At 42.6% G+C, this 13,572-nt stretch overlaps 1 protein-coding gene across 2 annotated transcripts in view; it reads left to right on the top strand.

The window, feature by feature from the left end:
* Positions 1-1,187: 1,187 nt before the first annotated feature.
* Positions 1,188-13,572, top strand: part of PTPRK (protein tyrosine phosphatase receptor type K) — a 418,532-nt gene continuing 406,147 nt past the window's right edge. For both annotated transcript variants that reach the window (XM_035538686.2, XM_035538685.2), the window contains exon 1: positions 1,188-1,328. In XM_035538686.2, coding sequence (XP_035394579.1) covers positions 1,217-1,328 — 112 coding nt within the window. In that variant the 5' untranslated portion in view covers positions 1,188-1,216. The remainder of the gene's footprint in view (positions 1,329-13,572) is intronic.

Below are 13,572 nucleotides of genomic sequence, written 5' to 3'. Positions count from 1 at the left end.
TTGCCACACAATGGCTGGAAAGGATTTGGAATCACAGCAAACCTTCGATGAACCTGGATTGAATTTCCAGTTTGCAATAAAACCTGCAAGTTTCCAGTGGTCTCGGGTTCTGTTGCGAGCATTACATAGCATCTCTAATTACAAGCTGCCGTGCAAAAAAAAAAGAAGAACTCGTCAAAAATAGGTTTAAAAATTGTGGAGGAAATCATACTCATTTCAACAAAAAATTCCAGCCCTGGCGCCTTTACCTGTTATTCCAAATGCTTTCTGGGTGCACGAGTTGCATTGCTGTGAGACACAGAGCGGGGCCTTTATGGCATCGCGGACCCCGAGTCTGGATGTGTTGGGGAGATCCCGCTTCACCGCACGCGGGTGCCGGAGTCGCCTGGCCGCGTGTAGACCTGTCGGGAAGGTCAGCTTTTTGTTACACGTGGATATAACAGCGCAAATGGCGGTGCTGTTAATTACGATTTCACTTCCGATCAATGAGACTTTACTGGCACGACGAGCCAGGCGAGTGTTGCCAAAGAGAGGGGAGGGGGAAAAAAAAATAAAAATAACAAAAATCCCGGCTGGAAGACAGAGTCAGCCTGCTCGATGCACGGCAATAACGCAACGCGCTCTGAGGCGTTTTTAGAGGCAGGAGCAGCGAGCGAAGCCGAGCGGGGGCTGCGGGACCTTTCCCTCGCACGCCGCGCCCGGGACGACCCGGAGCCGGCCTTCCTCCCCCCGCCTCCTCCTCCTCCGGCGGCGGTGCCCGATCCGATCCGAGCCGTGCCGAGGAAAGCGGCGCCGCTCCGCTTCGCTCCGAGCCGTGCCGAGCCGCTGCTGCCCTCCGCGCCTGCAGCAGGAGGCGCTGCCGGGCGCCGCTCCGCCCGCTCCGGGGCTGCGGGGCCGGAGTCCCACGTTCCCCCTGCCAAGTGCCGGGGAGCGGGGGCTGGCCGTGCGCGCTCGGCTCCTCCCTCCCTCCCCGCTCGCCCAGCGGCAAAGTAACTCCGGAGCCGGAGCCGGAGCCCAGCCGGCGCTGCCGCCGCCGCTGCGCCCGTCGCGCCGCAGACGCTGCCCCGAGCGGGCGGCCCCGGGGCCAGCGGGCGCCCCTCGGCGTGGGGCTTTCCCGGCCGGCGAGGCCGGGGGGAGGCCGGGCCGGCTCCGCCCGCCCGCCCGCCGCGGGCCGGGGCAGCCCCGGCCGCTTTGGGAAACTTCTCGGCAAGTCGGCATGGGCAGGGGGGCCGGCGCCGCTCTGCTGCCGCTGCTGGCGGCGCTCGCCCTGCTGCTGGCCGGCTGCTCGCCAGCGCTGCCCGGGGCGGCCCGGGCCCAGCTCTCCGCAGGTGAGTCGCCGCTCGGCGCCCAGGTGAGGGTGCCCTGGGGAAGGGAAGGGGCCGGGGGCCGCGGGAGGCTCGGCGCCGGGTCGCGGCTCCCGACGGCGGTGGGGCTGCGGAGGGTGCCCCCATCCCCGTACATCCCCAACCCCATATAGCTCCCCCCGCCGCCCTGTGGGGTGCAGCGTGGAGGGCGCCCCACGCGTGTCCGCGGGCTGGATCGGGGATCGGGCGCCTGGTGAAGTCGCCGTCCGTCCTTCCTCCCTTCTCCTCCTCCTCCTCCTCCTCCTCCTCCCGCCGCGGCAGCCTCCCAGGTGGCGGCGGGGCCGGAGCTGCCGCCGCCCCCTTCCACCGCCGAAACTTTTCCCGGCGCTTCCCTGCGGGGCGCCCCCTTTCCTAAAAGGGGAAAAGGAAAAAAAAAAAAAAAAAAAAAAGGACAATAATAAAAATAATAGAACCGCGGCGGGAGGGAAGGCGGCGTGCGGGGCGGCGTCCGTTTTGTTTGAAAGCCGCGAGTTTCTCGCCCCTTCCTCCCCTCGGGTCTGCGGGATGAAAGCCCGGGGCAACGGGCTGGGAATGGGGGGCTGCGGCCCCGGGGCTGGGCTGCTGGGAACGAGGGGGACCCCGGGGCAGAGCCCCCGGGGGGAGCGGGGAGCAGGGGGCGCGGGGAGCCCTGCCCCGGAGCCCCCCAGCCGCTGCCGGTGGCCGGAGCCCGGCGTCGGTCCCCGTGGGGCTGTAGCGTGGGCTTGTGTCGCTCCAGAGTGGCGTGGAGCAGCCCGAAGTAGACTTCAGGCGCTTTCCCGTCTCTGTTCTTGTTCTTTTTTTTGTTAACAGTACTCGCTGCTGTGCCGGGCGCATCAGTCGGACAAGCGTGTGCATCTCTTTAATATCGATAGGAAAGCTTGAGCTTGAAAACCTCCACTAATAAAAGTATCTAGGCTAGTGAGACTTGGAAGAGCAGTTTTCATAAGGGTTTTCATAAGGGCTGATGCGTAGTTTGGAGGCTGGTTTTTTTCCCCCGATCCTATAAATTAATTTTTAATTGAGAAGTTTGAGATGTGTCACTGTCAATTAAGAAATCTGCTGAAGCAATAAGGTAAATTGGGCTGCTCTGAACAGATTACATCCCTCCTGCGTGGCTGACTTTGGTGCCTATAATTCGGTGTCTGCGTATCAGAACCGTACAATTACGTAAGCACCTACAAGGCTTTTACCAGGGGAAGGGATGCGTACCATATATGAGGTTGGCATGCTTTAGGAGTAGCTAAAATAAAAGGTTCTGAAGTGTGACGTCTCTTCGTTCAAAACCACACTGAAATCAGACCAGTGATTTTGCTTTCTGTAACTTGTCAGGCTAACACAAGCTTTTGTTTACTGTTGGAAGAAGAGTGGGAAGTTCTGATAACTTAACGTGGTCCATGGTATTTTATGCTGAGAAGCATAAACTGTAGCCCTTCTTGGACCTGAAAGTAGAGAAAGTCAGGTTTTACCTTGGGGTGTGTGTTAAGTAAGCTGAGAGGAATGTTCAGGATCGTTCTGACCAGAGTAGGTGAAGCTTGTCAAAGAGTTGAACAATTGTATCTAGGAAACATGAGATTCATTTTTTTGTGCAGCATGTCAGCAGCTACAGACTTCAGTTCCTATTGCCAAACATCAAAAATACTGATGTGTTGTGCTGGTCAGAGGCTTATTAATCGCAGGCTTAATTGGACTTTCTCAAAGGTTTGGAGAAATGGATTTGTTGGTAGCTGATGCTTTCAGTGTGCTCAGTTCAAGTAAGGTATGATGCCTGGACACTTACTAAATACATTCAATACACACATGTAGAGCGATGCCCTACTGAACACTTGCTTATGACCTTGGTTTGAAGGCTCTGAATTTAATAATCGCTACAGACTTTGGTTTTGTTACTTATTCTAAATCGGTCCCTGAAGCACCTTTTTTTTTTTTTTTTTTTTTTTCCTCCCTGTTGATTAGACTTCATCACTCTATTACTCTGTTAGTGGATGCAGGACACAGAGGTTGGGATTTGTATGCCAGTTCCAGTGAGGGCCTCTCTCTGGCATACAGTCTGTATATCCAGCACATAGGAGCATTTGTGTTTCTCATAACAATTTTCTGTTTTTAACAGGAGTACTGTTTTTCAAGCATCTTCATTTGACTGTCTTTTCGTCCTCCCCACCTTAATATAAGAGCATGTGGGTTTCAGTGTTAAATGTAACCTAACTCATTTTCAGCCTCCTTTCTATTAGTGTTCTTATTGTTGGCATTGTAACAATTTAAAACGCTGTTAATTTTTCTTGCTTATTAACGAGGATATTAATTCAGTCTGGACCTTTCACAAATCTGTCTGTCTTGCTTTAATTTGTTTTTTATTTCATTTTTATGATGCTTTTCACCACTCTCGAATGGTGGATGTGGGCCAGATCCAGAACTCCCCCTGTAAATTTGGATGTGTTTGTTAGGTGTCTAATTGAATGCTAGAATACAGGCTTCTTGAAAGTTGGCCATCCTCAAGAGCATGTGTGTGCCGGTTGTTAGCTGCTCTGTGAAAGCAAATGAGAAGGCGAGAGGAGGAACAGAAGCAAGTTAGGAAAAGGAACAAGATGCATCTTGTAATTTGTTGCTGTCTTAAAAATTGTACTTGTGTATTATCTCCGCCCCCTTTGCACACAGTTGAAATGCTGTCTTTTCCCACAGGTTTCAAAAGCAAAAAGCAAGCAGCTCCTCTCTGCCCACCCCCCGCAAAACCCAACCATAATCCACAGTGTCATATTTTTCTGATCTCTGTACATTGTTTCTTTACACTGCTTCTTTCCCTGACCCTTCAACTTGGGTGCGTGCCTGTCAGAATCTAGGCCAAAATGTTTTGGCAGCGCGTACTTTGTTGAAGTCTGGCTATTCCTTATATAGCACCTCCTTTCATCTGTAACTCCTACAGTTCGATAAAGAACAAGTTCAGCTTGTTTTCACAACTTGATAATTTTAAGCTTATATATTTTTTGTTAATATTATTTTTAGCAATTTGTGTGTTTTTAAATTTTGGAAAAAGACCATTTTTTGGTAACTGCTGCTTGCTTGACAGCTAGCTGATAGAAATATACTTTGCACTGCCTCAGACAGTATCTGTGAAAGTTTTTTTTTTTTTTTTTTAATATTAAGTGAAAGATGCAAAGATAAAAATTCTAGAAATGAGTCAGCCTACCTGGAGTTATTTAACTGTGTGGTATTTCAGACTATAGGGATAATTAAGCATAAAAAGGAGGTCTGTATGTTTTATAAGTTCAAGCCCTTTATGAGAGTAGTTATTCTTCAGACTTTCTCAGGCAATGTTATGGTATCACAAATGAACAGGCAAGAGTAAATATTTCTGGTTTAACCATTTTTTTTTCATTGATAAAATAGACTCTCTCTCCCAAAGACAGAATATAAGTAACTCAGAAATTTGATATTATGAAGCATGAAATATTACTTTTTTATAAGTTTTTTGTAGTTTGATACATTTATACACAGAGGAATACACCAATATACCAAAGTAAGCACATCTATTTTTGTATATGTAATCATGTAGAACAAATTAAGCATGTTTTGAAAATGTTTTTAAATCCTTTTAAGTAATTGAATTAACCTTTTGCTGTCAAAATGACAAAAGTTGTAGCCACGTTCAAGAATAAAATGACTGAAGCAATTACCATATGATATACAGGACACACTTATGCAGGTAGGCGTGTATGTATAAGAGACTTCTCAGTAGCTTTTCTTCCACCAAGCTGTTAAAATGTATTGACAAATTATATGGATGATGAGTGGAATTAAAAGCAAAGTTATTTTATCACTTCCACCCCCTCCTTCCCAAATGTTTTACTTTCCTTTATGCGTTCATCTCTCTTCTGTGGTAGAGATCACTTGTCTACCTGCGTGTTCAATTATAACATGTTCAATTATACCACGTGTATTAATTTTCAAAATGGACCTTGTGAAAGTGGGGTTGAAAGCACCCAGAAGACACAGACCCAAGAAGTCCCACTTAGTCCAATTTCCCTGAGAAATGATTGTAGACCTTGATTAGTTAGTTAATGTAAACAGTACATCTTAAACCAAGTAGCTGTCTTGCCCTTACTTAAGATCTACTTAAGATAATTTAAGAATGAGGTGAAGAAAAGGGTGAAGAAGCCTACACGGGTTCAGGCAGAGGTCCACCTAGCCCAGCTTCCAGTCTGATGGCAGGCACTTGCGAGAGTGATATGGGCAAGGTGAGTGACTTTGGCTGGATACTGTGACCGCAGAGACAATGTGTTGGTATTTAATGTCATTAAGTGGTTTCTTGTAACCACAATTGTGCCTAATAACATCTTCAGCCTGTATCAGTTTTAGTGTTCACATCACATAGTGGAAAGGAATCTACATGTTTTATGGAAAAAGCTATGTTTTTTTTTTTTTAACTTACTAGTTTTATTTAATATCTTCCCATCTTGTATTGAAAGAAATGGTTAATAATGGCTCCCAATTTACCTTCTTCATGCCACACAGGATTTTGTAGTTTTCCAAACTCTCTCAACTATTCCTTTTGTAGTCTGAAAAGTCCTGTTTTAACTGTTTGTTACAAAGGTACCATTCTACCTCTTTTTTTTTTTTTTTTCATCCTTTACTGGCTTTCTCTTTCGTTTCCAGTTCTACTGCATTGCTTAGAGTATCCAAGACAGCCACCTGATGGATTTATATAGTCCTTAGTAATGATTTTTGTTCTCACCCATATCATAACCATTCCTGGCATTTGCTTTTTTTTTTTTCCATTTGTACCATTCCTGGTTGCGAGCTGACACTTTTATGCAACTATCTGGTTCATTACTGAAGAGCTGAGATCGTGTGGTTAAATGATGGTCTGTGTCAGTGTCAGCAGGAGCTCCTGGGAGGATGGAAGGTCCTTAACCAACCCTTTTTTGGGGGGAGAGAACTTCTAAACAAGGCTCTTGAAGACCCCTTGGCCTCTTGTTGGTGTTTGGGAGAGTTAACCTGCTTAATGCTTGCCACTACGGTTTGTATCCTTCTGAAATGCTGTTGATACAAGTGAGCTAAAGAGACTTTATCCTCTTTTATGGAAGTGTTGGCAATATTTGGATTAAAAAGCAGAGATCTGGAACAGTGGTACTTCTTGCTCTGGAGTCTCATGATGTCTCTGTATGACCTCCTTAGCTGGAAGACCTTTCAGTCATCTCACCCCTCAGGAGCTGGATACATTGCCAAATGTCAGCTTTGCTTCACATTAGCATAGGTTTTGGGGAAATCCCTGCTCTTCCTTTTTCAACTCAGATCTCATTGAATGTGTAATAGGAAGCCTCCAAAACTATTACTTTACTCCTGATAACCTAGTCAGTCAGGACAAGGCTCATGTTTTCATGTGCTAATAGGATCCCATCTGTCATAGTTTATTATTGTCATGGAAAGATGCCTTTGTAGTGCTGCTCCCAGAAGCGTGCACTGGGATTTGGAGCTTCATTTACAATCTGACGATCCCATTAAGCCAATTTAAGTTACTGCTGCCACAGAGAGGGGCATTTCCATCTCTTGAATGGCTCTTAGGTCTTTGTCTGTGCTGGATCTGGCCACCATGCGGCCTGTGAGTGAGTTAATTTAGCTATGTGAAACTTCTTGGAGGAAAGATGGATCTTGGGATTAGTCTCCTTTTGATCAGTGAGTTGAAGACATGCCGCCTCATAAATCTGGTGTATGGGAGGATGAGGGGCAGTGGTGGGGACGGTTCAGTTTGAGAGCAAGCTGAAGTGGCAGTGTGGCTGGGGTGAGCTGAACCTGTGCTGTCTTCAGGAGGTTGGCTCTGGGCTGTGCTTGCGGCCCGGCACTTCATTCACCCGAGCAAGAGGAAGGAGGAGGCCAAGGGCATGGGGCTGCCGTGGCGCTCCCTGTGAGGCTGCAGGAGTTAGGCTGGGTGAAGGCATTTGGGGCTGCCGTCTGGCTGACTGCACGCGCGGATGACATGGTATTCATGTTTCCTTCCCTGACGTGCATCTTTGAATAAACCGGGCTTAAATATGTTCTTTCATTGTAATAGATAAGTGTCATTTATTATATAAATGTGTAAGCAAGAAGTGGCTTATTAATGGCATGTAACAGAGAGCAGGTGTGGTGGCAAGCCTGGTGTAGATGGTGTATAAGACTTACAGAAGATAACACCTAGATACTAGGCTAGAATTAGATGATGTTGTGACATCCAATTTAGGGTGCAGCAGAAACCAGTTTAAAGCCCTGTTCCGCAGTCTCGCCTTTTTCCTTGTGTGATCTGTCCTTCCCTTCTCCTGTGTGGGCTCTGGAGAGTGACCTGCTGCCACAGCAAGGCACAGCGACTGCCCTTCCTTGCTGCCTCTGGCTGCATGGGGCTGTGAGTAGTTTGGGGTGTTTAAATGGGAGTGCCCATTACACATATGCATGAGGCTGGAAGAGGAAAAATAGCCATGGTTTCTGCAGGCCGAGGGGAGCTGGTAGAAGAGCGGTAGATGACATTAACAGGAACTTTGAGCTTATTGCAGAATGGCAGCAGGATCACAGAATCACAGAATGGTTTGGGTTGGAAGGGTCCTTAAAGACCATCCAGTTCCAACCCCCTGCCATGGGCAGGGACACCTCCCACCAGAGCAGGCTGCCCAAAGCCCCATCCAGTCTGGCCTTGAACACCTCTAGGGATGGGGCATCCACAGCTTCTCTGGGCAGCCTGTGCCAGTGCCTCTCCACTCTCTGAGTAAAGAATTTTTTCCTTATATGTAATCCAAACCTACCCTCTTTTACTTTAAAGCCATTACTCCTTGTCCTATCACTACACCCCCTGAAAAAGAGTCCCTCCCCAGCTTTCCTGTAGGCCCCCTTTAGGCACTGGAAGGTTGCTGCAAGGCCTCCCCAGAGCCTTCTCTTCTCCAGGCTGAAAAACCCCAAAGTCATTACCTTGTGCTGCTTACGGGTGAGCATTGACTATAGGTGACTTTAAACTCTCTAGTTTAAAGCTATGCAAAATACTTAGTTTGAAGTCACCTATATATAGTCTATGCTTACCAAGTACTTTGGAGTCACTTAGAGTCTGCATTTACCAGGAAGCTATGTAATTGAAAGTCATGTTTGTATTTCTGGAAGTAATACAATATATACAATTTGTATTTATACAATATATAAATATAAAAACTGATAAAAAACATACTGAAATCTTTTCCTGAACAGGAGGTTATGAGTATTTGTGTGAACTCAATGCTGTGTTTTAAAAACAAAAAAGCAACAAATAAAATAACTCCCTCAACCCCCAAAACATTCACTATGACAAAATAATAGCTGTTTGTGGTGATTTTTTTAAAATTTATTTATTTTTGAAACTATATGTACATATAACCTCAAACTTTAAAAGCTGGTGTTGGTTGCATCTGAAAGTATTTTTAATCTGTTTTTGGCTTATGAATGTTAAGCTGCTCAATACCCATGTAAATTCCACAATTTACATATAAATACAATATAAAAAAATATATAAATACATACAAAAAAAATACAAAAAAATATAAATACATATAAATACAAAATTTACAAATAGTCTTACAGTTGTCAATTTTGAAGAATATTTACACATTTAAGGAGCTTCTTTTAGTTGATTTTTGTATGTTATATATTTCTCTGTAAATGAGCTTCATTTGTTTGTTCAAAGGTACAGAGTAATAGAGTAAAACTTCTGTTGTTTCAAATTCACTGATCGATACTTAAGTTTTTAGATTTGCCTTCTGTTTCTGAAATTTGATTTCCACTTAAGTTGGAGTTTTTATTAACAGATCTCTACATGTATTTCAGTTAGGAACCATTTATTTGATCTAATCAAATTTGTTTTGTGATTGCTGTCACAGCCAAATCTTTGCCTGACATCGTTTGCACTTATTTTAAACAGTTTAAAAATATTGTATATATATATTACCTAATATGAAAACAATGAACTAGTGGTGCAGAGCTGTGGTGTGTTTTATTTGAAGGACTGCAGGTGAAAAGTTCTGCCAAGTTGTTGATCAGTGTAATTTCTGTTGTTGGTGTATGAAATGGTTGTAGAATTGAGCCTCTACAGGGGTAATGTGTCCTTAAAGCACTGGGTGAATGGACAGGAATTTGAGTCACTCTATTTCTTGAAACATCTTTAATATGTAACTATATTCTGGGGTAACTAAATAGCATGAACATATAGCAGTGAGAACTACTGTAAAGTAATAACGCAATAGGTAAATGATACAGTAGTCTCTGGTTGACAAACATCTGAGTTTCCTTGTACAGAAAAGATAAATGCTAGCCACTACCAAAAGGGAGGAGGGCCTCCCCAAAATGACAGCTGGCTTTACAACAACAGGGTGACCTTGTACTGCTGTCAAGCAGTGATTTCAAACTGAATAAGCCATTAGAGCAGACTTATTTTCCTGTAGGTTTGAAACTGGGACTACATCAGGATTTTTTTGCTGGCGTAGCTATACTTGGTAATAGGTCTGTGTGCTCCCCAACGTTACTCAATGGTAGACATGCAAAAAACAAACAAAAAAACATAACACCAGTACACCAAGTGTAGATGAGGCCTGAAAGAGATTTGGTCCAGAAATCTGATTGTCCGGGAAAAAAAAAATCAATATTTTTCCAGCAACATGCATTAACTTTAACATGTAGAAACTTGCTTGAAGTCAGAAGGTACTGTGCATAGACATGTTGGGCATTTCTTCTCTCTAGGAAGATTGTGCGTCTTTGGTGTTGGTTGATGTTTACAGTACTGCACTTTGTATATGCTTCAGTAAAAGATTCGAGAAACTTCGAAAAAGAGTTTGAGAAATTAATTTCTCAAGGATTAGTGCCCATGAAAAGATTGAATTCTGTGCTCCATGCTATGAATAATGTGAGGTTATTTTTGTTAGCGGGTGTGTGAAAGATTGCACTCTTCAGTTTGCCAGAATGTCATTTACTTCTGCTACCATTTACTAAAAAGATGTGATTACATATATTAATTGGGTAGCAAAAGGAGCCATTTTTCAACTACCATGTCAGGAACTTAATTCTGCTGAGTTATGAGGCACTGTTGTATACCTCAAAACCAAGTTCTGCTGCAATTAAATTCTGGCATGTTCATTCTAATTATTACACACTGGTTACTATATTTATATAGAGGTGGAGTTACATGCTTTCTTTTGTGTCTAAACACTTGTTCTGTACCAATGAAAGTGACTGATGATTATTAACCAGAAGGAAAAAAAAGTCATAAAGAACAAACATGGTTGTAGTTTTGGTGAATTCAGAACAGGTCAGAACAAAAATTTTGAGTGGATAACTGACTTCTTCAAATCTTCTTTTCCTTTGGTTATTTCCAAATACAACTTGCCTTTATTTGTGAATCATATAGTGTGATTTAGGATACCTGTTGCTAATTTAAATCAATAAAGGATTTAAGCAATAAGGAAAAAATATATTGAAACATGGAAATTTTAGACTTATTTTAACTTAACTACAGTGAAAAAATTATAAGACCTAGTTGAGACTTGCCCTGTAGCTATTAGAAAAATGCTTCAATTTGATCTTTGATCACTTCATCGAATCTATATCATCTCTGTGTGGTGTTAGGCTGGAGTAAGATCAAAATGGGGAATGTCAGTTGTTTGGTTCTTCTAGTGTTATCCCGTTTGCCTGTTCTTTGTAAATGTAAAGCAGTTATCAAACAAGGGAACACTGAAGAAATTTGGCAGAGTTCAAAGCAGAGATAAGTTTTCAGTGCTGACTGCTGTCACAGTACTTAAAATGCTTTAAGAGGACAATTTGCTAAAACCTACTAATCCAAAACAGTGAAGGCAGTTTTATGTTTTGTTCAACTTCTGATTCCTTTGACGACATGCTTTTTATGACTGTAGAAGAGATTTCTTCTGATGTCTCTTAGATAAGTATGCTGAAATCTGAATATTGTGTAGGTTTTAAGTGGACTATGAGTAAGCAGATCAAGACAACGGTGTATTAAATTTTCTCTGTTTTTCACATGATGTTTTGCAGAGGAGATAATGGCGTTGGTTTAAAAAAATAATAATAAAAAAAAAAGCAAAAAGAAAGCACCTAATCATTCCATAATCTTTTTCCCCGTGCTCCTGAAAAAAGGGGTAGATTCTCACTGCTCCTGTGAGCTTCTACTCGCTTTTGTTGTAGTTGTTTTTTTTTAATCTCCTTGGTTTTCCTTGTTTTTTTTTTTGCTGTAAGACTTTAATGGCAATTTTGTATTTTTTCATGCTATAATTGAAGGGAGGCGAGGTATTTGTGATTCTTTACTCCAGAATAGTTAATGAGTATAAATATCATTAGGCTTTTCAGCATGTTAGTATATGTTCCTCCTTTCCACTGCTTAGTTGTATCTCTCTGTTCATGAAAGTGTTTTGTTGCATTCAGTTTTTCAGGCTAGAAAATTTCCATTAAAAGACTTTTCTCACAACAGAAATGTCATAAAGTGCTCTTTTCAGTCTTTTCCTTATTCAATTCAGAAAAGCCAGACAAATATTCCTTTTGTAGTTAGTTTTTACTAGTAATCCATCCTAACCTAGTTTGTGAAAGTACTAAAAATTGCAAACTAATTCCTCAGGCTTGCCAACTCTTCAGCATATGAATGCTGGGTGTGTGTGGTCTTGTTTAGTGCAAAAGGTCTGTTTATAATAAGTTTCTTGCATTTGTAAATCTTCGTGGGGTTGGCTTTTCTTTTCCTTGGTACCTTGTCTTTCAAATAGTACAAGAATTAACAACTCCCACCCCCAAGAAAAGCCTTCATTTCCCTGCTTATATGTATAAACCTATAATGTACATGCATATATAAATAAGTGTAAAATAAGGATAGCCAATTTCCAGGTAAGGGCGAAACCTTTAGTGTGTTATGTTGGATTTCTGAATCAGTTGAAACAAAGCTGAGTAATGAAAGGGAACATAATTTCCCTGGTAAACACAGACTAAATGGATGGGTGTAAAATGTAGATGACTCTTCTGGCTGTGACTTGGCTGAAACCTGGCAGTGAAAATTTGTCAAATTATTATTATTTTTAATATTAATATTTTTAAAACAATTCTATTAGCAGTTACTGAGTTCAGATGCTATTAATAGCCAAGCTGTCTAGCTTATGTTTTTTCTTTGATAAAGTCAGTTTTCATTCTTTGATACATCTTGCATAAGTGGGAAGGCGTTGCATTCTTAGGCGGTGTGTTATTCTCTTAGTACTTTTTATTTTGTTTGCCTTGAAACGCTGCTTTGAAATCCCTGTATGCTGATTCGGTTAAGTAGTACAGGGCAAGCTAACAGCTCTGTCTGAGTCATGTTTCAGGCATGAGGTGCTTCCAGGTCTGCAGTCCTTTCTGGGATGAGCGAGTTCCTCGCTGCATGTCTATCCTCTGCCTCTGCAGCAGCAGTTAGCTACCAGGCTCAGTTTACAGGTTGTTTTAAACACACTGAAGTAGCTGTACTAAACAGCTTTTTTTGGGGGGTGGCCGTTGTTCCCTCCAGTTCACTTACCCACATTTTTTTTTTTTAGTTTATACTTCAAATGTGCAACTCTTCTGGTGATTTATTGGTGTTTGTGACAACTATTGAACAAAGTGTTGCGTTAACTGACCAGCATTTGGGCAAAATTATGTTGTCGTTGAGAGAGGCTGCACAGATGTTCTTTATGAGTATCCAGAAGAGGAGAGACTGTACACTACTTTCAATTGACGGAAACCATGTATTTGAAAATCTTTGGTCTGTTTTATGGGCTACATGATGAGGCTGTGAACCTGAAAGAGTAGGATTTGTGATTAATAATGACATTTGCAGACCTTCAAAATACTGGAAGAATATGTTGGATGGCTTTGCGTAGTGATGGTATCCAGATGCTAGCTATAAACATTTCTGTCCATTTGCTTGAACATAGAAAAGGGAATGAAAACAAGTATTAGTTCGTGTTTCAGGGAAAGAATTTTGGCCAGTCACCTCTTAAAACATGTATTCTTCACTTTTCATCACCTGAAAGAAGTCTTAATTTATAGGTCAGCCATATCCTATGAAGTTAAAGTTAAGAGAATTAGAAAAAAAGATCTGTTTAATGGAAGTGGATGCATGAGTTAAGAAATAAAAAAATAAAAATCTGTACTTTGTGAAGCATTTGTATTGTCAGCCTAGGCCTAAAAACATAAGGCAACTAGGAACTGAAACAAATGTCAAAGAAAATGCTCAAATTTATTTAGTTTATGT

Source organism: Cygnus atratus, chromosome 3 (genome assembly GCF_013377495.2).
Source record: "Cygnus atratus isolate AKBS03 ecotype Queensland, Australia chromosome 3, CAtr_DNAZoo_HiC_assembly, whole genome shotgun sequence".
NCBI classification, from domain to species: domain Eukaryota; kingdom Metazoa; phylum Chordata; class Aves; order Anseriformes; family Anatidae; genus Cygnus; species Cygnus atratus.
Note: the sequence above shows the minus strand (reverse complement) of the source record. Positions and strands in the feature narration are given on the sequence as shown.